At 40.9% G+C, this 24618-nt stretch overlaps 1 protein-coding gene across 5 annotated transcripts; it reads right to left on the bottom strand.

Annotated features, from left to right (window-relative positions):
* Positions 1–741: 741 nt before the first annotated feature.
* NCOA4 (nuclear receptor coactivator 4) lies at positions 742–21627 on the bottom strand. Of its 5 annotated transcripts, none has more exons than XM_040623907.1 (10): positions 21516–21627; positions 9153–9307; positions 7768–7908; positions 7496–7584; positions 6902–7010; positions 6266–6355; positions 5620–5766; positions 3489–4505; positions 2688–2828; positions 742–2324 (listed from the first exon to the last, which is right to left on the bottom strand). In XM_040623907.1, exons 2-10 carry the CDS (start codon positions 9291–9293, stop codon positions 2319–2321), a joined length of 1881 nt encoding a protein of 626 aa, XP_040479841.1. In that variant the 5' UTR covers positions 9294–9307; positions 21516–21627; the 3' UTR covers positions 742–2318. The 5 variants fall into 5 exon arrangements, with proteins under 5 accessions (XP_040479841.1, XP_040479842.1, XP_040479843.1 ...); XM_040623908.1 differs by lacking the exon at positions 21516–21627 and adding an exon at positions 14179–14314; XM_040623909.1 differs by lacking the exon at positions 21516–21627 and adding an exon at positions 13977–14127.
* Positions 21628–24618: the final 2991 nt, after the last annotated feature.

The raw sequence follows: 24618 nt of genomic DNA, 5'->3' as shown, positions 1-24618 counted from the left end.
CACATGTTTTCTTGGTTGTATTGAAATGAAGGGCTACTTGGCACCATTAACAGCTAGGTTACAATTTTTCTTAAATAGGGTTGACACTAAACAACCTCAAGATACTTGAGATTAACCATTATGCCGTTAGAGTAGTGTGTTAGAATAGTCTGTCCAACCATCATGCTTAACTCTCTACTCATTAACTCACCTCCTTATGGAGGATAATTAGAAACATAATTAGAGGAAAGAAATGAGCTGCAAGGGTTTAAGGAAGTCTTGGGAAAGCTAAAGGAGGTAAGGGCAAGTTACTTAATTTCTGAGTTTGTTTTCTCACCTATGAAATGAAGTTAAATAAAACTGCGTTGCAGGTTACACATAACCCATAATAAATACTAAACAAGTGGTGGTTATTATGAAGGGAAAGAAGAGAGTAGGGCCATCGGCATGCACCTAGTAAGGAATCTGACAGGAAAGCACTGAACCTTAGCTGAAGGCCTCTAGTTTTTCTAAAAAATTAGTTTAATATTTCATAGAGAGCAGGTTAAAAATTAAAAGAGAAGATCTGAAGTCTGCAGGAAAAGAGCCAAATGAAGTTGGTAATATACCTATCTTTTACTAATTTAAGATTCACAAAATACACTTAAGTGAATATAAAAACAATTTATGTTCAAATGGTTTCTCAGCTGTTCTCCTACCCAAAGGTTAACGTGGTAGACCATTCTGAGACAGGGTAGTTTTACAAATAAACACAACAACTACGGCTGTTAATGCTTTTAATGGAGTGGGTACAAAATGCATCAATGCAAAAGAATGTTTTACATACTCATTAGCATGGTGATGAATGTAAAATTAGGAATACATCCTTAAACCTCAAAAACTACAAAGTTTCCTGCAACCTATTAATGGAAAAGGCTCCTTAAGTTTTTACCTGCCACCTTTATTACTAAAGTTCTAAGTGGTATTGGGGGGAAGGGGACAAAAAAATAGGAGGCTCTTTCCAGCTGTGGTTCAAGAAGTCCCATGAAGCTGTATGGCAAAGACTGTGGGGCTGAAGTTTCCCCAAAAGAGTTTTTAGATGACCATGTCACAAACTTGAAAAGTATTAACAACATATAGGCAAGCTGAGTGGCTTAATAGTTTAAAAGCCTGGAAAGCAGCTACGGTATCCCACCTTAGAGAATTTAAAAACATTAGAAATCACATTTCCTACAGAGAAACCTTTTAAAGCATGGACGTGACTTTTAAGGATACTGAGAAAACATCAAGTTTTCGTAAAGCTTCAGTAAACACCCCAAGGCACAAGTGTTCAAAACAGCCTGTTCACTAAAAATGTCACTGCATTCTACTTCCAGAGGTATAGGTATGCTACGCTTGCAGTGAGAGGACATTTATTTTATTCCTAGTTAAAAGCACCAGGTGTCAAGCTCAGCTTCCCTTTACACAGGATGCACCAGTAACCCCTAGGATAGCAAATAGTTCAAGTACTACTTTTCCAACATGTCTTGCCTTTTGCTCTTTGATTGATTAGTCAGCACTAGGGCTCTCTGACTTGTAGTTCAGAATATTTTGAAAATGGCTAGGACTACCCTGAATATAGTCTTGAAGCAAAATGGAGCCGTTCTAAAAGCTCACTAGATACTTTAATAACATTTAGAAAAGGGGAAAAGACAAAATTTGCAGTAGCTGAATCTCTTTCAGAAGAAAAATAATGTAGAAACTGACATGTAGGTTAAAACGTTTTGTGATTAATGTCCAAAATTGCCAAGATTGTTAATACCCATTTTGGCAAGGAAAAAAAAATGACTATACTGGCAAGGTTAACTATTTGTGTGAAATATACTATATATTAAACAGAAGAATCATTTCCACCACCAATGGAAGAAAACCCACAGCGAGGGAAGCATCTAAAGGACAATCAAAAGGTTAGGGAAGCTTACTAGCTTTCGAATACATCAACACACCTTGATTATAGAACTATTTCATTTTTAAAACTACAGTGTTTTAATGTACTTCTAGTAACAATCCAATCTAAGGAGCTGTAGAGGCTTATGAAAAAGACCTATCCACCAAGAAAGATGCTGTGTTTCTAGTGTAGGGCTGAGTCAATACTTCTGTAAGAAGGAACTGAATCACCTCAGCATCAACAAACAGCCTTTTTCTTTTACACAGTAACTCATAATTTGATGCCATTTCTCTTCACTAGCTCGAAATTAGGCAGGAAAGGAACTAAGCTGACTGGTCAGACCCAGAAACACAATGATTTGGCAAGCCGCACAGTCACTCGGCCCATGGATGTGTGATAATTCGCAGAAAGTTGCTTGACTCGTTCCATTCCTTCACATCTATAAAGAAAAGCCCAAAGATTAGAGTCACTTCACTACAGGATAAAAACAAATCTCTCTCCCCACCCCCTTAGAGCTCTGACTCATTTCTCAATAAGCTAATAAAACCCACACAGGCTCTGAAAATTCCCGACAGCTATATCATCTTGAAAGGTCACTTTCAAGTATGTCCTAGTTATTTCATAAAGCAAGTTCAAGTGAAATACCTGAAACTGTTATGATCCCCCAGCCACCCTCACATGTCTAGCACACATGCCATTAACAGGAATATAGTCCAATGGGCAAAGTGTGAATTCATATTGAAAACAAAACATCTACAAACAGCTAAAATCTAATTTTTTCACACTAGTGGCATGTACGTACCTGTAGAGGAGTTCGATACAACCACTTTTCTTTGTCAACTTTAAGCTGCATACAGGCAAACAGGTCACAAACTGCTGGGAGGCCATAACGGTCTTGGGGAAAGTTACGTTCCTCCTGTAGGGGTGAGTTAAGTAATACTTCCTGCAAGAAGACAAAAAGGGTGGGTTGCTACATGACAACTGGGAGACAAGAAACCAACTTATTAACTCATCTTCCAAATAGTGTAGTATCTATAAGGAATATTGTTTGCTATGTTGTAATGTTGTAAATGTTGGCCATTCTCTCTAATAAGCAAGAGCAAAGGTAAGGTACAACAGTAATCTTTTCCATAAACAGCCAATAAAATAGTCTGGGGTTTTGGTGGGGTGTTTTTGTTTTTGTTTTTGTTTTTCTTTCCTGCAGGATGGGGACTGGGGACCTGGAAAATGTACAAAATTTTCAGTCTGAATCACAAATCATCCATCAAGATTAATAGGCCAAATAACATTGAACATATTTAAGGATTTGGCCCATTTGCAAGATTTGGGATTAAGAAAGTATAAATCTGGGGCGCCTGGGTGGCACAGCGGTTAAGCGTCTGCCTTCGGCTCAGGGCGTGACCCCGGCGTTCTGGGATCGAGCCCCACATCAGGCTCCTCTGCTATGAGCCTGCTTCCTCTCCCACTCCCCCTGCTTGTGTTCCCTCTCTCGCCGGCTGTCTCTATCTCTGTTAAATAAATAAATAAAATCTTTAAAAAAAAAAAAAAAGTATAAATCTACTAAGTATAGTTGAAATGGTGTTATTTTGATGTCTGTGCTCACCTTGGCCTTCTTTCGAAGTAGCCACTTGTCTTCTCCTGAGGATAAATGGCTGAGGTTTCCCATTTTCTCTCCTGGCAAGACCCAGTCAGCTGTGTTAAAGGGACACCAGGAAGTGGCCACGGGGTTCGTAAGCTTCTGCTTGCCAGCTCTGTCTTCAGCACTAGGCACTTCTTTGGGACAACCTTCTTTGCATGTGGGTGTGATGAGCCACTCTGACAAAGGACTATTCCTTATGACTTGGAAGCAATCGGCAATTCTAGAAGGAGCCACTGCCTTTGACGTCTTAGCTTGTTGTGTTGCCTCTTTTCTGGAAGGACAGAGCCACACACTCAGGGAATCTATACATTTCTCAGGCTCAGGATTTGGTTCCACAGGCATACCATTTTTGTCTTTTCCTTCTTTCTTCAGAAGCCATTTACACAGAGCTTCCTTCTCACAGTTCTCATCACACACACACTCTGCAAAGCTTGTACAGGGCTCGTTGGCTTTGCATACCTCCTCTACTTTAAATGTGTCCTGATGGTTCTGGACAAGCCAATCCTCAGTAATCAGGTTGGGAATGGACAAGGGTTTCTTGGCTTCTAAGTGGTCATTCAGGCACTTCAGATTGCCCAGGTTTTCAATCTCCACACCCTTGGGCTGGTTGCCCCGACAATTGGTACAGGAATCGGGCTTGACAAGCCAATCATTCACACTATAGGGCTCCTGGAACACCTGCAACAGGAGCTTCAACTTCTCACTGGTTTCACAGCTGCTATTCCCAGGCTTCTCCAGCTTACGGGATTCCTGAGGAGTCACCAGCCAATCAGAAAGGTCCATCTCATCTTGATCAAGAAGGTCCTGGTCTCCAACCTTTTCAATTTCAATAGAGTGAGAACTGGTGGTAGAATGACTGTTACACTTTTGGTAAGTTGGTTTTTCAGGAACCTCTTGTTGCTGACTCTTGTAGAGCCAGTTTTCTAAGCCCTTTAGGTTGCCCCAGACATTACTGAAGAAACTGCAGGCTCTGGCAGAAGTCTACACAAGAAGTACACGGTATTAGTTCACCAGAACATTATGGCTGCTTTGGGGTTCAACGATAAGAGTTCTATCTGCACATTTATTACAATGCCCAGTGTTTCTAAATTTAAGTAGATAAGGCCAAGAGACAAAAGATTTCTCTATTGAGATATTAAAATACATATCTGAGTAACAAATTTAATAAATGCAGTTTTTAAAAAACTAAAAAATATTAAAGACAAAGTACGAGAAAGCATTTGTAGCATATTTAAGAGAAAAGAGGCTGGTAGTTCTACATACTAAGCCTTTATGAATAAAGAAGACAAAAATGAACAAAGAATATGATTAAGCAACTCTCCAAGAAGGCTAAAAACATGAAAAATATTCAACCTCCATAAGCAAAGAAACTTCAAAACAAAAGTAAAATTATTACTTTGTATCAAATTTGGAGGAAGGAACTTATAAATGACTGCCACTATTCGAGAAGTTTCAGGGAAGGAAGCACCCTCAATATTCTGCTGAATATTCTTCTGAATATAAATGGTACCAACTTCCTGGAAAGCCAAACTGGCAATATGTATCAAAAGTCTTAAAGGGTATACAGAATTATAATCTAGAAATGCAATTTCTAGGATTTTACTGCTAAGGAATTAATAAAAAATGTGCACAAACTAACTCCTGGCTGTTTAGGGGAACTCTGTTTATACCCAGAAAAACTGGAGTTTAAGTTAAAGCCAATCAATAAAATATTACATACTATTAAGGATTTTATGGAAGAAATTAAATGAAGGAGAAATCTATTCATGCCCTACTAGTGAAAAAAATCTGCTAGTCAAAACAGGATTTATAGAATCATGTTTTTGAAGTATATGTACACACAAAAATGGGAAGTATATAAACAAAAACATTACAGTAGTTAGCTCTGCATGTTGGGGTTATGAGTATTGTATTTCCCTGTAGTTCTTTTTCCTAAATTTTCTATCTATAGTGAAGAGGTGTCACTGTTGTAATAGAGTTGTAAAAATATTTTTAGCCTAGAACTAAAAACAAAACAAAGGAATAAACTGTGAGTTAAAAACTAAAACCATCTACTACTCCATCTACCTCAGAAACAATAAAGGCAGCAACACACCTGACTATTCTCCAAGGTCTGCTTTTGGGTGAGCCAGTCCTGGAGGTTGGTGCTGGGGATGTAAGGAGCCTGACGACCATTGGCAGGTTTGCTTCCAAGGAGCCATTCGCTGAGAGAGACAGCCGTGGTGCTGGATGCTGACTTCTGCTAATCACATAATACTCTGCTGCTTAACGAGGCAATGCCAAATGCCATGGAACGTTCACCAGAAAAGCAGGAGACCCAAGTCTAATTTTGGCTTGCCACTGACGGTGCACAAGTCACATAACTTCCCTAAGCCTCCATCTTCACAATTATAAAACAAGTATAGCTAATCTCCAGGGTTGCTCTCAACTCAAAACATCTAGCATCCTATATTCACATTGCCTTAAGAATTATAAAGAGAAGTTTCCCTAACAGAGAATTACCGCAATCAGAGAGCTAATGATAATGTCTTATGAACTAATTGGTAACAATGACTTTCTCTCATAACACCTACAAAACCTCTGATTTTCTATCCGACATTAAGTCTCAAGGGGACTGTTTAATTGCATAAATTAACTCACTTCCGCTGGTGCCATTTTGCAAATAAATGGTAGCAAAAAAAAAAGATTTAGTCAAAAGCCAAAAGACATATAAGCCAAGTAATAACTAAATGATATTTTACCTGTTCTGGCAATGGGATATAACCTCTTTTCTCCAGGAAAGACCCAAGATTTGATGAATTAGCATGAGCAATCAGGTGCTCAGGAATTTGCTATAAAATGAAAACAAATTAATCATGTTTATTAATGTTATGCTTTCATTCCAAAAAAGTAAAACTGTAATTCCTAAATTTCAAAAGTAGTAAGCAAAGCATTATCATTTCACTAGAATATTCTTTACACTAAATTCAATGACCTATATAAGTAGTTATGAAATCTGTGAATTCTCTACTACATAACTATCATCATATAAGAGAATTCTTCACCAGAATTGGTAGTATTACTGCTTTTAACAAGACTCAAATGAACCCATGTTTGGTTTTTTGTATTAAAGACCATTCGAGCCATAGATTTTATAAGAAATACGTCAAAAGTTATTTAAAAGGATACAAGATGAATTCCGGAGATGATAAGTGAGTCAGTACCACATTCTAAGAATTACCAGCCTAATGCTCTATTGACTTAATCAGAACATGAAACTCTGAAGTTTACCAAATGCTCAAGAAAGCCACTATTCATAGTAAAAATGTTCAAGACCATCTGTGAGTCCACAGATCTGAGAAGTGCTCTATGAATTATCTGAGATCAACACTACTCACGATGGTCTTGAGGGATCCAAATGTGGTGATGGCCTGGCGCAGAGCAGTTGTGTCTGCTTCAAACAGTAGGACAGTCGAATCTTCGGGTTTGAGGGTCAAATTGCCCAGTCTGAAGAAAAAAAAAAATCTATTTTTAAGGAATAACAGTTTTACTCTAAAACAAAAGCCAAATTGTGAATAATTTGAAATGACTATACTTTTCTAAGAAACTCATCAAAGGCAGATGACTTCACTATGTACCACCAGATATTAAGTATATAAAGTAGGATGTTCTTATCATAGGAAAAGAGAAGTCAGGTTAAGTCCAAGACAAACAATGAGTTACAAAACTGACTTTGTTTTTTAAATACATTAAGGTTGGGGCGCCTGGGTGGCTCAGGTCATGATCGCAGGGTCCTGGGATCAAGTCCCATGTCAGGCTGCCTGCTCAGCGGGAGCCTGCTTCTCCCAGTCCGCGCCCGCCCCCCACCCCCTGGCTTGTGCTCTCTCTGGCTATCTATCTCTCTCAAATAAATAAAATATTTTAAAAAATAAATAAAATAAACACATCAAATCAAAGAGCCAAAAGTCGAAACAAGTAAAAAATATCTTTACCTCTCCAGGCACACAGAGACTTGATTGGCTAGATCCTTGTTTTGGGTGCACTCCAGTTGATGAATAAGACAATTGAACTGGCCCAGTAACTGTAAGAAAAATGAAACCATCCAGCCACAGTGATACTAAAAGCACCAAATATATCCAAGTTAACAAACGGCGCCTTAGATTAAACTTCTACCTGATCTATATTAATGCTACATTATAGGAAAGACATTTTTTGGCAACTAGAAACCATACTCAAACCAATTACAGCCTTGCAGCCACCTTACCCAGTAGAGCTGTTGGGTCTGCTGCTGAAGCGTCTCCTCTTTAAGCTGATAGATGAGATCTACCTGTTCATACAGCCACACCTCACGGCTTCGAAGGCATTCCAGGTGACGGCTTATGCAGCTGTGAATCTGGGCTTTAACCTAGCAAACACATACCTGTTAGCTTCACTACTGTTAGAAGCCCAAAGAACGGTGTTTCCCACAGAATGGTGAGTTTCTTAAACTTTTGGGGGGTCACAAATCCTTTTCGTTATCTAATCACATCTATGGAGCATCTCCCCAGAAAAATATCTATTAGATACTCAAAATTTTGCCTGTAATTTCGGGGTTTAGGGTCCCCAAAGCACACCCGTGGAGCCACCAAAGCCCCCATGGACCCAGTTTAAGAATTCCAGCCATAAAAGCATTCATAGCTCTAAAATCCTCCTGCAGTACCCCCTCCCTCCAGAGAAGCAGGTTTATTTGGTGGCCTAAAGTAATCAAGAGAAAATAAAAGGATATATTATGTAATACTGATCCCCCTCAGTTTTCCATATAATTTGAAAACCTACAGTCTTACAAATTTGTCACTGGAATAAGACAGGAACGTTAATAGCTAGCCCTTATCTCTTCTCACTCTATGAAGGAGCAATTCACTTACAGTGGGCCAATTCAGTAAAGAGATGTGCCACTACATGTGAACAGACAGAAGACCATTAGAGCAGACAGTTTATGTAAACCTAGAAACTAAATGTTTCTGGAAGCATAAATTGCAATTCAAAAAAGGGCAAATTTAAAAATCCTAAGGAGAGAAATCAAAACAGCTATCAATTATCCATGAGAACTGACATAAGAAACTATTTTGAAACAAATTTTTTCTGAATAAAGTTGTATTTCAAAGTCACGTAATACTTGGTCTTCTCACTCACCAACACAATAATATTAGGTTAATGGAACAAAGAGATTTCATTCTGGCTTGATTTAACAGATAAAGTTATTTACAGAACCATGCCACCAACAAAACCATGCCACCAACAAGTTAAAAGATGGTAGGGGACATGATGAAGTGCCACACCATGCATCAAGGACATAGCTGAGAAGTATAGTACCCATTCATTTTGTCATTTTTTTATTGATGGCAGTACATGGCACAGCGACCACACAGAGGATCAATTTAAGAAAATACATGCTGAACGGAACTCTTTAAGGTAGTACAAGGTTTTCCAGACTCTTCTACCATCTGCTTAATTTCGCTTAGAAATCAAAGGCACCAACACTTCAGGCATACCATGCAAGGCACTGGGTGAAACTTTTTGGTTGGCACAGAGAAGCCAAGCCCTTGGCCTTGCTCTAACCAGCCCTGTGCCGAGAGTCCAGACAAGGGAAGAATAAAGCGCATGTCACACCTCTTGCAAGTTATCTTTAATTTGCTGTTCAGCCCGGAGAACTCCACCAATAGCAAGCTCCAAGTCCCTCCGTGCATCACAACACCTCAAAAGGGGTTCTCTGGTACTGGAGCAGCCGCTCTGGTCCTGTGAGGTGCTCATTCTGCTCACCGTTCCTTTGAAAGAAGAAAAAAAAAAAAAAAGAACAATCTAAATTGCACTGTAATTACAACCAAAAACCACCTTTCAATCATGCCCCAAATGATCATTCCAACCAGCTCCCAATTACTAACTTACTCAGATTACTTCCAACACAGGACCCGGCACATAGTATACTCTTCATCAATGCTGCCTCTTCTTCCCTGCCCACCACTATGCGTTGCTACCATACAATTCTGTGCATCTATGTTAGTGACACTTCTCATGTGAACAAATGATTCTTAAAAAACAAAACAAAAAACACTAATTTTCCTGAACTGACAGGGCATATAGCCTCCAAAAAGTTACAAGAACACTACAGTGTTTCCATTTATAACATACATGAAGTCAAAGGGGGCATCTGTTCTTTTTTTACCGATTTAGAGGTGAAGACTAAAAGGTACAGAAGGACCCATAATTACTCTCAAAAGCAACTACAAACCACTAACTTGGTAAACAGAATTTAGAACATTGTTTAGATCTAGCATTTACCTAAACTGATTGGGAAAACGGAAATTTTAAATTATTTTCTCTTTTAGGTGGGACCTTTTTTAATTTAGAAAGAATTTAGGAATGGTTTCATAGCTAGGAAGCTCTCAAGAACGTAAATCTAACAAAGTAATTTCATAGGGTTCTGATATAAGGGAGGTGCTTACAGACACTGGCGTGGGAAACTACAGAGAGTTTTCTAATAATCTTGGGTTTACAAGAGAAAAGAAATAGAAATGGAAAGAACAGCACACAAGCAACGATAAAATAATAAGAGACTGAGAAAGAAAAGTGTTGGAAAAACAATGAAGCAAAGCTTGACAAAAACTACTGGAAGAAGTCTGGTGTCTATCTTGGACAGCTCTAGAATCAGAGATGGTTTCTAAACACTTAGAAAAAAGCAGGCATCAATGTAACCCAGCAGGTGTTCACTAAGCCCTATGATCTCAAAGTTATCTCCTTCTTGGGCAGTTTTACTAAACTGGCCACTCAATGTAATCCTGTGGCCACACTCTATCTGGACGCTCAACAGTATGACCTGTGACAATGTGATATCCTATCTTCGGGGACAAAGTGAATATGAGCTAAACAGAGCTACAACTAAATGGAATCCTAAGATTATTTTTTACAAACAACTCAAAAGGATAAAAGACTGAAGCCAGTCTATAAAGTTTTTAGAGGTATGTTTTTCCCAATTACTCACCTGTTTCCCCTAATTACATGGATAAAAATAGCAGACATTAGGGTTACAGTTCACAAACAATGTTGATAAAAATAGATGCCACAACAATCTCTACATAGCTGTTAAATCTTATAAAACAAAATGTAAATTCTTAAAACTTGAATGGGGGAGGACAAAGTGGAAGAGAATAAAATGGTTTTAAAAGGATGAAGATGTTTAATTGAAAGTAACCTCTATGAGTTAGCACTGTGCTGGGCCTGAGAGAAAAATCACACACCATTTGCATTTACCAACAGTATAGTGTTTGTCACTGGACTAATCTGTTCCATGTTCATTTAACTAAATTTGAAACTTCTTTCTGAAAAACACACATTAGAACAGGGATTTAGAAAAGGGAAAGGGACCTTCAAACCATGAAAATTTTCTCCAGGAAGGGAAGCTGTTTAGCCTAGATAAGAGAAGTCTCTGGGAGGACTTGATTACGACACTCAAATACTTGGTGACCTGTCGAAAAGACTTAGATTTGTTCAGAATCACCCAAAAGGAGTAGATGAGGATTCAGAGGAGACATCTGAGGCAATATATGAAAGAACTTCCTATCAGCTCTGAAAGCAACAACCTTCTCAAAGAAGCCAGCTTTTGGCTGAATAGCAACCTACCCAGTGCAGAGTTCCCCCAAATGGCTGACTCCTCATCTGAAATGAAGCGAACTCTGGCCTAGACTGCATCTTCAAGCCTAGGTTTAGGACCAGAGAGCTAGCTAAAAGCTGGAAAGGGACAAAAGTGGTGTAATCCCCACCCTCAGAAATAAAACGATGGGAGGAAGAAGCCTAATAGGCTTTCTTTTGACCATCTCAGGAAAAGATCCATAGTGAGGAACTAGAGATCCTCTAAGAAACTGAAAGATTCAGGAAACTTTGTAATCTCCCTGTTATTTTGTTACCTCAGTCTGTTTTCCCATAATGACCTCTAAAACGGAAGGGCTTTTCCAACCCTCAAAAGACCAGCTGTACCTATTTTGCTAACTTCTTTTTCACACTGTAAACTGCCATGTTTTAAGCATAGGCATTAGTGTCCACACTTGGTGCACACTGCAGGGACTTTGAAAAATACCTGTGCAACACAAATGAACCGTTGGCTCATACTTGGGAGAGCTGCAGTGTCACCTCATTACCACAAGTTGCTTCATTTTGCACTTGAAAGTTACATGCAAGGCATGTTTAGCTGTCTTTCCAATTATTAACCAACTTTCACTTGTGCCAAATTTCCCATTCTTAGGTCTTCACCATCTGTGTGGAATGCCAGAATGCCCGGCACAGTATAAAATGGAATCAATAAAATCAAAATGTACTTCACAATGCCAAAACCCCAGAGCTCTAGATCATATGGGTGGCAAATTCAAATGCATGTAAACTGCTGACTGTTATTACTAGATCCCTAGAGCAGATCTTCTAAATTCAATCACAAATACCATACACACTAACAAGAAAATATGGCAAGAGTACACAAATTGGGTTTTCTCTATCAGCTATGGACAGAAGGCAGGATGAGATTTAAGTTACAAAACTGATTTTCCCCACATATTTATCACATGTTTTCAAAAAAATGAGTGTTATCCTTCAAAGCAGTCATCTTGTTAAGAAGGGTCTTTAGAGCCCATTGGTCACTGCCCCACCGCCTTCAAAAGAAGCCTGCCTTAAATGTGTATTTTTTGAGACAAAGTCAAAAGTTTAAGTGCTTCTAAAACTTCCCTGCCTCTAGGATCCCTGTCCTAGGTTTGGGGGTAGGGAGAAGGAGGAGGAAGAGACACACGCACCCCTCAAATAAATAAAGCTCCAGAAAAACCTAGAGCTTTCCCCAAGAGTTCTACAAACTATATATGCCATCTTTGCACAGTGGTTTGCACAATCTAATTATGAAATCCAAAGATCATGAAACCAGAATTGAGAAACTAACCACAAATGAAGCTAAATCGTTATCATGTGGTTTAACCATAAAATTTCCAAAAAGCTATAACCCTCTTGTGACCAACACAAACCACAATTTAAAGTTGAAAAACTTTTAGCTATCTGTTTAGTAGACTGTTCTCATTTTATAGTTGAAGCCACTATGGCCAAGACAGTTTAAACCACCCATCTAAAGGCCACAGCCATAACAGGTTTGATAGAACTAAGGTTCCTAAGGTCTAGTCCTGGATGCTCTCTGACCAGCTTGTTCTTCCTTTAGTGTATTATGACCCACAAGTTACTTTTATTTGCCAACACTAGAGTTTGAAATTAACATTCCAAAAAAAAAAAGAAAAAAAAAAAAGCAAGAATGAACATTCCAATGGAATACTACTAGAATAGCTTCCATTAAGATTCTGTCCATTTTCACAGTTCTCAATAAATTATGACAATTTTTTAGAACTTTCTTCCTTCGATAATGCTAACAAAATACATAGTACTTGTTCATATCATTATAGTTTCAAAATAATCAAAACACTGCCTAGTACCAGTGCCAAGTATGAAGGACACAGCAAGAGCCCTGGATTCTGATCCCACATCTGTATCACAATCATTCAAAGTTCCATTTGTCTGTCTGAAGGCTTACACCAGGTCATCTCTAACTGCACCTTCCAGCTCTCACTGTTTGTCACCCTTCCCACCTGCCCCTACTCTCCAAAAAAGAAAAAAAGAAAAAAAAAGTCCACTTTTTAGTTTTCCTGGCATCCAAATCATAGCTAGAAGCCTACGCCCTAAAAAACAATCCACGGCATACATCTATGTTCTATGGAAATACTGCCAATTTGGTTATCTTTTATGAGACAATATATTTGCCTGTACAAATTTTCAGGAAAAAAATTATTATAAAGTAATTAATATTCCACATTACCTTGAGACATTTCTTCTTCACACGTTGTTTTGGTTTTTTTTTTTTAAGATTTTATTTATTTATTTGACAGAGAGAAACAGCCAGCGAGAGAGGGAACACAAGCAAGGGGAGTGGGAGAGGAAGAAGCAGGCTCCTAGAGGAGGAGCCTGATGTGGGGCTAGATCCCAGAGCACCGGGATCTCGCCCTGAGCCTAAGGCAGACACGACTGCGCCACCCAGGCGCCCCCACACGTTCTTAATTGTTTAAAAAAAAAAAAAAAAAAAGATTTTTTTAATTTCACAGTTCATCAACTCAAAGGCTATATATTATGTCTTACCCTAGCCCCAGCCCACTTTTAATTCTTTATCAACACAAGTATTTTTGAAATTCAGGATCTGATTCTCCGTAATTTTTTACACCTCTCAAACAGTTGGGCAGTTAATATCGGAAGAGACTTAAACAAAAGGTAACAATGAAATCACAATAGCATATTTTAAGATTTACACTTCAGAGTTTACTGCGCCGGGATCCGTCTACCTTTATACTTGTAACTACGAGCAATCAACCCCAGCACATCAACTTTCCGAAGCAGTAATTGCAAACCGACCACAAAATTCCCCACCTAATGCCAAGTAAGACTTTTCTAGTTAAAAGCAACAATGATTCATGCAACTTTCCAGGTTCCCCAACACTTTCTAAGAGCACAGTAGCCCTAGGAAGTCACGGTACGGTCCCTGGAATCCGCAGCCCGCAGGGTCACCGCTCCCCTTCCCCACTCCAGCGTGGCAAGCGATTCCGCTGCGTTCCTGGGCTGCCCGACGAACCTCGCAGGCTGGGTCTCCGCCGCCCGAGCAGCTTGGCGAGCCGGAGGCCGCTTTATGCCCGACTCGAGCGCCGCAGGTCCCCGAGGCCACGAGCCCCGCCCCGCCCCGCCTGCAACCAGCAGCAGCCCCGGCAGCCGGGAGCGCGCACGTCGGCGCCCGGGACGAGCCGGGAGGCTCCGCCCACTTGGCCACCTTCCCCCACCCCCACCCCCCAGCAGCTAGCAAAGCTCCGGCGTGGCTCCTCCATCCCCGCGCCCCCGCTTCCGGAAGCCGATTCTCAAGGGCTCCTCTCCAGTCTCCCCTCGGCCTGGCTGCTCCAGCTCTTAGCCTGTGTTCCCTCCACCCCGCTCCCCTCCCCAAATCGTGAAGACGTCTACAACTTAAGGGTTTTGCTGCTAATCACTACAGAGAAATAACCGTGGGTCTTCTGAAGGCTTACCGAGTTATTCTTGGAAGGTCCCTGCCCAGTAGCTTAGGCCTCCTGAGATCACCACCGTCAGCCCAACTGGGGTTCAGCCCTCGCCTTTTGTTCCAGGTGTCCATTATTACTGTCGCCAACTCAATAAGAATTGCATGAATTATATGTAAAATGTTTAGGACAGTGCCTGGCATACAGTACTCCTGTCTGATTATCATGCTCACGGTACATGTAGTTTGGTGCCCTTTTCTCCAAAAAACGACCCTAATAGCCTGCATATCCAATCAGGCCAGAAGACAAAATCTAGACAGCACTAATCATTCCCTTTCAATCAATTTTATTAAAGTAAAATATTTGCTCTTCTCTATGCACATAAAACTATTTTTGTAAACAGTTAAGAGTAAAGCAAAACCACATGACAAAAAGCAAAGGAAACACTAAAGGCCATCACCTTCAGTTAGCAACCTTCAGATTTCAGATGAACAGAGTTTGTAGAGGTACCTGTTTTACTGATGATGCACAAGGTTTCTGGGATCCCATTTCAGACATTCATTACCAAAAATAATGAGAAAACAATTTCTTCTTCATTGGATAACACATTTTGTAAAGATAAAAAAATAGACATACTCCTAAATGATGAAAGTTTAAATTTTTTGGCCCTTTGTATTTTAAGTCAAATGGCTAGAAAGGAGGAATTCTCAGTCTATCAAAATATTAACTGTCAAGAACTTGCATCTTTAAGTGCCCCTATAAAATACTCACAATGTAAATACAGTAGAAACTGTGTTGAGACTATCACCTACATAACCAATAGTCTCGACACCCTTTCTAAAAGATCCTGACCATCGCCTCCACACACTAAATGCTCCAGCTCTCCCTCACTTGAATTCCTGAGTTATAGTTACTGAGAGTCAGTGTTTGTTCTGTCAGCTTATGCCAGCATTAGTTGTTAGTACAATGATGTGATTTATTCAATATTACATAAACATAAAAAGATTGTGGAGTAAAAAATTAGAAAAATCTAGAATTCCAGGGGCGCCTGGGTGGCTCAGTGGGTTAAACGTCTGCCTTCCACTCAGGTCACGATCCCAGGGTCCTCGATCCTCGGCTCCCTGCTCAGCAGGAGTCTGCTTCTTCTCCCTCTGCTCCTCCCCCCAGCTCATGCTCTTGCTCTCTCTGTCTCTCTCAAGTGAATAAATAAAAAATCTTAATAAAAAAGAAATCTAGAAGAATTCTGCATCCAAACCACTTTGCAGGCTCCCATTGACTCCCTTAAACTTAATTATTTGCCCTTACATCTTCATAAAATGTTTACACTCTAAAGGGGATTCCACCTCTCTTCTGCTTCAAGATTCCTATGCTGTCTCAGAACAAGAGAACCATCCACTCCTAATAGATCATCTCATCTAAAGAGAACATAAACTATAACTCTCCAATGACTCCCCACTTGCCTACAGGATAAAGTCCAAATTTCTTATAAAGGCAATAAAGTTCTCTATTTTCTTGCTCCAACATGATTCTCCCGCCATCTCCTCAGGGCAGCCCCCTCACTGTGACCTGCTACACAGCTATTCTATGCACAGTCCAGGCTGGTTCACCTTGTCCAGCTTGGCTCTCCCAGCGCTCTCCGCCAGCAATACTAGTTCCCTTCTCCCCACCTGTCCACCTTTCTAACTATGCTCAAGTCCGACCACTATGAAGCCTTTCCTGACTAAGCACCCCACTCCCCTATAGTTTTGGCCAACAGAGTTAACTGCTCCTTCCTCTGGACCTACTCTAATCTGTACAGGTTTCCAGCATGACACCTGCAACATGTTACTCTAATTACATGTTACATATCTGCCTCCTTAGCTTAAGACTCCCAAGAGACGGTACCATGTCTTATTTGGCTTTGTACACCCTAATGCGGAACAGATAGCCTGATACGGGTGTCTTGGCATTACCAACCCCCTTCACTCTACATGCTCTATTGTATTGAGATAAAGAGAATGGTGGCCCCAAAGTTGTGCAATGCTGTTACCCTAAACTCAACAGAGACTTAATGTATGTTTGAAAAATGGATAGATGAATAAATGATAAACAAATGTTCAAGTTCAGACTAGCCACAGTACGTATAGTATAGTTCTTCTTTAAACATAGATAATCAACTTGATGTCACACTAAGGCCTGCATTAATTCAGGAAGGTTTTTCAGAGGTGGAAACATTTCTAGTCTAACACTACTTTTAGTTTTCTTTCAAACAAGACAAAACTAGCAAGGGTACTGCCACTGAAACCATGATTCCAGAACAGGCACTGATATAAAGCGTCTTTCCTGAGCTCAGCTATACAGATTCACAAACACCAGGAAGTCTGTGAGTTAAAGGGGAAATATTAACTGTGTTTACAGCCAACTCAGGATTTTATTTTTTCCTCAGATTTTTGCAGTACCACAGAAATTCTAGCTGACATCACAGAAGTTTGGTAGGCTTACAGATCTGAGGCCCTGCTCTATTTTCAACTTGAAACTTCTAGCCATAATACAGTCAAGTATAGGAAAACATGTTACTTATCTACCTTCACAGTAATAATACCATTTTATCCCTGATTTTATGATAAATATCTTGTGGTTCTTCCCACAGGAAGTGAACAAGTGATATAATATTTTTTTCTTTAAAGCCTGGGGGACTAGCAATAATGTCAAAATTAAAGTCAAAATATACCTAAGATTATGTTCTTATGAAATCAGTAATTGTCCAAAGATTAAAAGACTTAATTTATTATCTATGACCAAGCTGACAATCAAAAACCTTTTAACACATTTGGTCAGTTATTCGCTCCTTCACTGAACCAAAATGTCACATTTGTAGAGCACTCTAGGCAATGCTGGGTAAGAGGAATAGTGAGCCTCAAGTGTCCCCAAACATACTTCTAGCACCAGAGAGGAAAGTCTTGATTCCACTGAATAATCAAGTCAGCCAAAATCAGGGATGATGACTTGGGATAAGAATGGCTAAGAGAATTAGAATGAATCATTCACATCAGAAGCAAAAAGAACACCCTCAAAATAACTATTTTAGGGGCATCTGGGTGGCTCAGTAGGTTAAGCATCTGCCTTCAGCTCAGGTCATGATCCCAGGGTTCTGGGATCTGAGCCGAGAGCCCTCTTCTCCCTCTCCCTGCCGCTGATCCTGCATGCCCGTGTGCTCACTCTCTTTCTCTCTCTGTCAAATAAATAAAATCTTAAAAAAAAGAGAAAGTTGAAACACTGTTAAAAAAATAGCTATTTTATTCTCTTGCCAGTGAGGTACTGCAGACTAGATGCGATGTTTATAAATTATGACTGAATGTTTTAATTTAACAAGCAAAGCTGAGAAGAACTATATGGCAGCTCCTCTGACAAGCATACTATTTAGAGACACTATTTAAAGCTACTCACTAGAGGAAAAGTGCTCAACTTGGCCCCCATATCACCTAGGTCACTTACCTTGTTTGTGTGTTCTAGACTGAAACAAAGTATTCAGACATATCCATAATGAAAACAAAGCCAAAATGAAAGTTGTGGACATAAGCTTTAAGAGGGATAAAAAGTAGCAGGAATAGTAATAAAAATGCCATGGACATCTATAGTGCCTCCATGAAACTGAACTTAACCCAATACATACATATTGGTTGGTGCCTTATTACAGTCACTTTAGACTTGCAACCTAACTGGTATGCGAACAGAGATACTGAATTCACTTATTTCCTCTCTGAACCAGGAGCACATGCTATTGTATATCATGCATAGTGACAAATCTTTATTCTCTGAGGCTTGGGATATTTCTTTTGAAAAAGTCAAATGGATGCACAAAATTAACTGAGATAAAGCACTGGTCCTCAGAGGCACTGTTCAAAGCTGCGGTGGCTTGATGCTGAAGATACTGAGTTTAGCTCCCAGGAAGGAGCTTGGCAGTGCCACTCTAGCTGCTGGGGTGCATACTGCCTCTATATTGGCTCACTGCAAAACAAATAGTGAACATCATTTTTGGATTTTGCCCTTTTTCATAAAAGCAAAAATCCTCTTTGGATTTCTTTCACTTAGCGAAAACAGATATGAATGCTGGCCTTTCATAAAAGCAAAATAGCATAATGCAAGCTTTAAAAAAGCAGGGGGAAAAAAGCAGGGGACATCTGTAGCTACTTTTATCACTTTTGGTCAGAGAATGGGGTATGCTAATAAAAGAAGACATTTTATTATGTAGCTCATCAATTTAATAAGTCACCATTATCTCTCTCCAGTATTCCTGCAGAAACCTCATGACTGCTTCCCACTCCTCCCTCCTCACCTGCTCTTCTCTTTGCTTGCTCAGTCCAGCCACAATTGCCTCTTTGCTGCTCCTCCAGCATACCAAGGATCCTTCCACCTCAGGGCCCTTGCACTTTCTTCCAGATATCCTTATGCAACTTCATTTCCTTAAGAGTGTCTGACCACTTCCTTAGGCTGTCTTCTCAGTGAAGCCATTCCTCACGGTCCTATACAAAATAAATCTTCCTTCCACACACTCCTCCCTTAATATAGCTTATTTTTCTCCATAGTACTTATCACAATCTGACATTAAGAACCATTTATTTTCTGACCCCACTTCAGAAAACACACTAGAAAGTAAGTTCCACACAGGAAGGAACTTTGTCTTTTTGTTCACTGTTATACTGTAGGTATTCAATAAATACTTGTTGAATGAATTCAGTAAGTATTTAACACATCTATGTGCCAAAGGTTTCTTTTTCTTTTTCTTTTTTTAAAGATTTTATTTATTTATTTGGGAGAGAGAGAGAGACAGCCAGCAAGAGAGGGAACACAGGCAGGGGGAGTGGGAGAGGAAGAAGCAGGCTCCCAGCAGAGGAGCCTGATGTGGGGCTCGATCCCAGACCACCACGATCATGCCCTGAGCCAAAGGCAGACGCTCAACGACTGAGCCACCCAGGCGCCCCAAGGGTTTTTCTAAACATTATTTCATTTAGTCCTCACAAATATTTGAAGTACATATTATCACCACTGTTTTTTAAAAATAAAGAACCTAAGGGTTGATGAGGTTAAATATATATTACCTATAATCACAAGCTTCCAATTAGAGGAAACAAGATTTAATCCCAGGTCTGAGTCTAAGGTCCTTAGCCATACAATGTATGTTAAATGGATCACTTCAGTACTGAGATTTTATGTATTCATTCAACAAATATTTACTGAGTGCCTATGCTGACATATACTTATGACAGTCCCTGAGGGCAAAATGATGAACTTGCTGCATAGAGGAGAATTTGTGTCATTGATTCACCAAAAATTCAGCAGAAAATACTAATCTTTGAAATAAGACATTGAGAGTTAAAAATCCACCAGCATCAATGATGACTGGTTCTGAATGTTTTCCAGTATGCTAGCCCTTACTCTAGCAGGGAAATTATTATAAAACACTAGCCAAGAGGCTTTCAGATGGGGGTAGGGATGTGTCAGAATATCCTGCACAGTTTTCTGAAGCCCCTACACAGGTTCCTGAAATTCTGGCACAGCTAAGCTGATTTAATAAAATGGGGTAGCTAGGCGTGTCCTATGTAATTCTAAAATAGGATATCTCCTCCCCCTCTGAGAGTCACATTTTCCTTCCCTTACATAGCTCGTTGTGCTTTTCCACTTTTGAAATACCTATTTGCCCAACAGTAATAATGTAGTTGGAGAGATTTATTTAGACACAAAATATCATAGAACTTTAGACCCCTAGGATTTTCCCTAAAGACCCAAGGATAAAACTCCCATAGAAGAGGGGGAAGGAGAAATAAAATGTAAGGAATATTACTCGGCTAGAGCTTACATATATTATCTCCCTTATCTTAACAAATAGGCAAGGTAGCAAACATTCCAAAGAGCAAACCAAGTAACTTCCCTAAGCCACAAGGTACATGCACCACCCCCACCTCCACTGAGCATTTGGGTAAATCTTCCTCAAAGGGTCTGATAGTCTTTAAAGTTCAGAAATGTCACGCTAGGACCCCAGTACAGAAATGAGCCAACTATGACTACCTCACTCATCCTCACCCCAAGAAATAATCCAAGAGTCCTTACAACCACATTTCCAAATTTCCAAATGGGTGATGGAAAACTAAATCTATCCAAAAGACAGTTATGTTGTGGTGAACCTTACCCTGATTAGAAAACATCGTTAAATGGTATTGTGAAAAAACCTTTTTCAATCTGACACTCTAGCGCTGACTGCTGTCATTCTTGATACGTTATATCGCATGGCACGTAAGACTGTTTATATTACTGTTGCTCCACCACCGAAATTTACTTTCACGAAAATAAGGGTTATGCCCATTTTTTTTTTTTTCATTGCTGTAGGCTCAACACCCTGAACACACAGGCAATGAATAAATGATTACTGGTGGGATGAATCAAGGAATGAGCAAACCTTGCTCTTCTCATCTGTAAAAAAGGAGAGAATCAAGCTCAGGGATTGTGGGGAGTATTACAGAAGACAGTAGCTAACGCTGTGTTGGCAGATAAAAGGCCGGAAAAACATCATCTTCCTCGCGCTTCCAACCAACGGTTGGGGAATGGATATGCTCCGGGCCCGTTCTGGAAAACGGGACCCTCTTCGCCCCCATGAAGCCCTGGCGAGAGCAAGCAAAACCCTGCAGCTGTCACTCCCGGGGCCAGGAGAAGGGGCGGGCAGGCAGAAGGTGGTGGCCCCGGGCAGAGCTAGTGTCGAGGGCTGGGGAGAGGACAGGCCCAGAGCGGCTAACAGGAAAAGGTGACCCCCCCCGGGGTCGTTTGGGTCGAGGGAAAGGCCGGCCGGGAAAGGCAGGCCCAGGCCCGGCAAGCAAGCGGTCATGCGCCCCGGACCAGCCCTCGCCCTGAGGGCTGGGGGAGGCGCGCCGACCCCGCCGGCCACTGCGGTTCTTACCAGCTCCAACTGTCGCGCCTGGCGATCGGAGTGGAACCCTCCTCGGAGAGAGACCGGCCCGATCAAGTAAAGGGCCGAAAAGGAAGAGTTCTCGCGAGAGCACAACCTTCCTCCCACGCCTCACGCCACACGCCTGACAGTCTCGCGAGATCTCCGCTCGGGTCAGCGCAAAGCCCTTGTCCGCCCTCTAGAGAGCACAGAGCGCAGGCGCACACTCTTTCTCGCCGTCGAGGCCCCTGTCCTTTTCACCTTTCCTGAATAAATCCCATTAAGGGAAGCAAAATTGTTGAAGGCAAACTCTGTGACAAGGATTATTCTAAATGATTCTCTCACAACAAATGTCCTTATAAGATAGATTTTAGCTTTAATATATGATTGCAAAAATGTCAGAAGACTCAAAAAAGGACAAATTCTGTATGATTCCACTTATATGGGGTACCTAGAGTAAGTCAAATTTATAGACACAGGAAACACATTGGTAGTTGCCACAGGCTGGCATTCATTGTATAATGAATATAGACGTTCAATTTGGGATGATGGAAAGTTCTGGAGATGGCTATAGCGATGGTTGCACAACAATGTGAATGTTTGTAATTCCACTCAATTGTAAACTCCAAAAATGGTTAAAATGGTAAATTGTACATCCTGTATATTTTGCTACAACTTCTTTTTAATTTTAGAAAATAAATGTCAGAGTCGATTCCAAGCCACACCATCTGACTCCAAAGCATATGTTCCTTTGCAACACATCATACCATTCTCTGCATCCCACCACTCTGTACCTCTGCTCAAAATTTGCGCAGTATGGCATTACCCACATTATAACTTTTTTGTTTATTTGTGACCAGATATTAATATAGGAATCTTTCTGTCTCAGCTTTGACAGAAGTCCCCAATACTCAGCTCTCTGCTCTCCATGTTTCTCAGCAAGGTGAAAGATCCTCTAAGTAGGTCCCATCCAAGAGTTAAAAAGGGGCAAGGCAATCTCTGCAGAAAGCATCATAGCCTGTATTGGAAGGGAAGTTTTGGAGGAAGAGGAGCAGCAGGGTATGTTGGAGAAGTCCACAAAAGCCCCAAGAGGAAGAAAATCATTCTAAGCACTGCCACTGGCAGAGGGAGCTAAGACTGTACCTGATCCTTAATTCTCCCGTCCCCCTCTTCAATTCAGATACAGACTCCGGATTGATACTTTTTTGTAACTAAAAGTGACCAATGCACTTTTTAATTATCTGAGGAGCAAAAACACTAACGGGCCTGCCTAGATTGCTCAACTAGTCCACACAGCATGTTTAAACAGGTAGGGTTCAGGGGCAGAGGAAAAATAAAGCTTTTTTCCGATTGCCCACAGTTTGTTCAACAGAGGACTATTTGCTTGCTTGTGATCTGTCACGTACATACTCGACTCTAACCTCCAGGACAGCAGAGACCTTGCTTCTCTGGTTCATTGCCTAGCCCCAGGCTCCAATCACTACCTGGCCCAGGCACTCTGTAAAGAGCCGTTGAGTGAACAAATATTCTCTAACACAGAAACAGCAGGAGACGATCAGCATTGTCACTGTTTTAAGTTCTGAAGTTTTGGGGTGATCTTTATGCAGCAAAAGATACTAGAGCCTTGCACCCAAGCCATTTCTATCTACAAGGCAGAGTCCCTGGCCTTTTAATATCCCATCAGGATGTGTGTGGTCTTGGAGGTGCTTCTGCCAGGCTGTCCTGCTCTGAACTGCCCTAACCTTAAAGTGCCTAGCAAGCTCAGTTGGTAGAACGTGGGACTCTTGATCTTGGAGTCATGAGTTCAAGCCCCACATTGCATCTAGAGCTTACTTTAAAAAAAACAAAAAAAAAAAATTAAAATTAAATAAAACCTGTCCTAACCTCAAGCAAACACAAAGGTATATGGGGACATAGTATGGAGGATGCTATCTGAAGAAGAGGAAGGAAGGATAAACATGAAAACCTCAGAGAAAATGAGGGATCTGATTTCATCTTGAAGACACATGTATTTTTTGGATTGTTCACCAGATAGCTGGACACCAGGGCAGCAGACTGCAGACATATCAGAAATGACAGAAGCAGCAGTGGTCCCCTAAGGAGGAGACATACAATGATCTATTGCAGTATATATTATAAAAACATTACAACTTTTATTCGTATTCATTTTTTGTCTCCTTTCAGTGTTTGCATGCTTTATAATACATACATAATTTATAAACTAATGCATAATAATTTATAAACTAAATCCATACACAGATTTAAATGTTTGCTCAAAAACTTTTTTACTGGTAGATAGGGTTACGCAATCATAGATTGTTAGAGGCCAAAGAGGAACAAGGCCTGGCCTGGGAAAACCTGGGCCCTCTCAGGCTAGGAGCCCTGGGCCCACTACAAGCACATTACATTATCCATTCAACTGACATACAAGTCCTTTCTGGGTGATTCTGTTCTGCCACCTTATAGCTGCGGGTCTCCTTGTTGAAGATTTTCTGGCACTTGGCTTTTGTCACAATGCACAGATGTAGTAGGGCTGTCACTGAGACAAAAGCAAGGCCTGTTAGAAGGGATAGGATGCCTGGCCTCCCCAGGACTAGCTCTGTGGTGGAAGCAGCCTACACTCCAGCTGTCTGGGATGCCCCTCACCAACCTAAGGTCACTCTTTGGCTGGCAACACCAAAGTGCCACCTTCGGGAACCCGGACCTGAACACATAGAACCTGAACAATCAACACATAGACCATCCCTGGCATCATTCTTAAACTCCTTCCTGCCCTGCATGCGCAGAAAGATAGCAGTAAGTCCTGATGGGCCCAGAAGCAGATCTGGGCTCCTGTGGGGCCAGGCATCTTGTTCTGGCCTGACTCTTCTTGCTTTCCCTACTCAGGTTGTGCCAGGCATATTGCTGCTTGAATATGGGAAGGGAACTGTCCCTGGCATGGAGGCCAGTTAGGATAGGAGCTGGCTCAGCCAAGAGAAACAGAGAATCACTCCAGGTGAGGGGCACCTGAGTGGCTCTGCCTTTGGCTCAGGTCATGATCCTGGGATCTTGGGATCGAGCCCTGTGTCGTCTCATGGGGCTTCTCCTTCTCTGGCCCCCCACCTTCCCCCCCCCC

The sequence above is a fragment of the Ursus maritimus genome, unplaced genomic scaffold (assembly GCF_017311325.1).
Source record: "Ursus maritimus isolate PB19 unplaced genomic scaffold, ASM1731132v1 scaffold_7, whole genome shotgun sequence".
Classification (NCBI taxonomy): domain Eukaryota; kingdom Metazoa; phylum Chordata; class Mammalia; order Carnivora; family Ursidae; genus Ursus; species Ursus maritimus.
The sequence above is the reverse complement of the archived record's forward strand: the minus strand, read 5'-3'. Positions and strand labels throughout refer to the sequence as shown.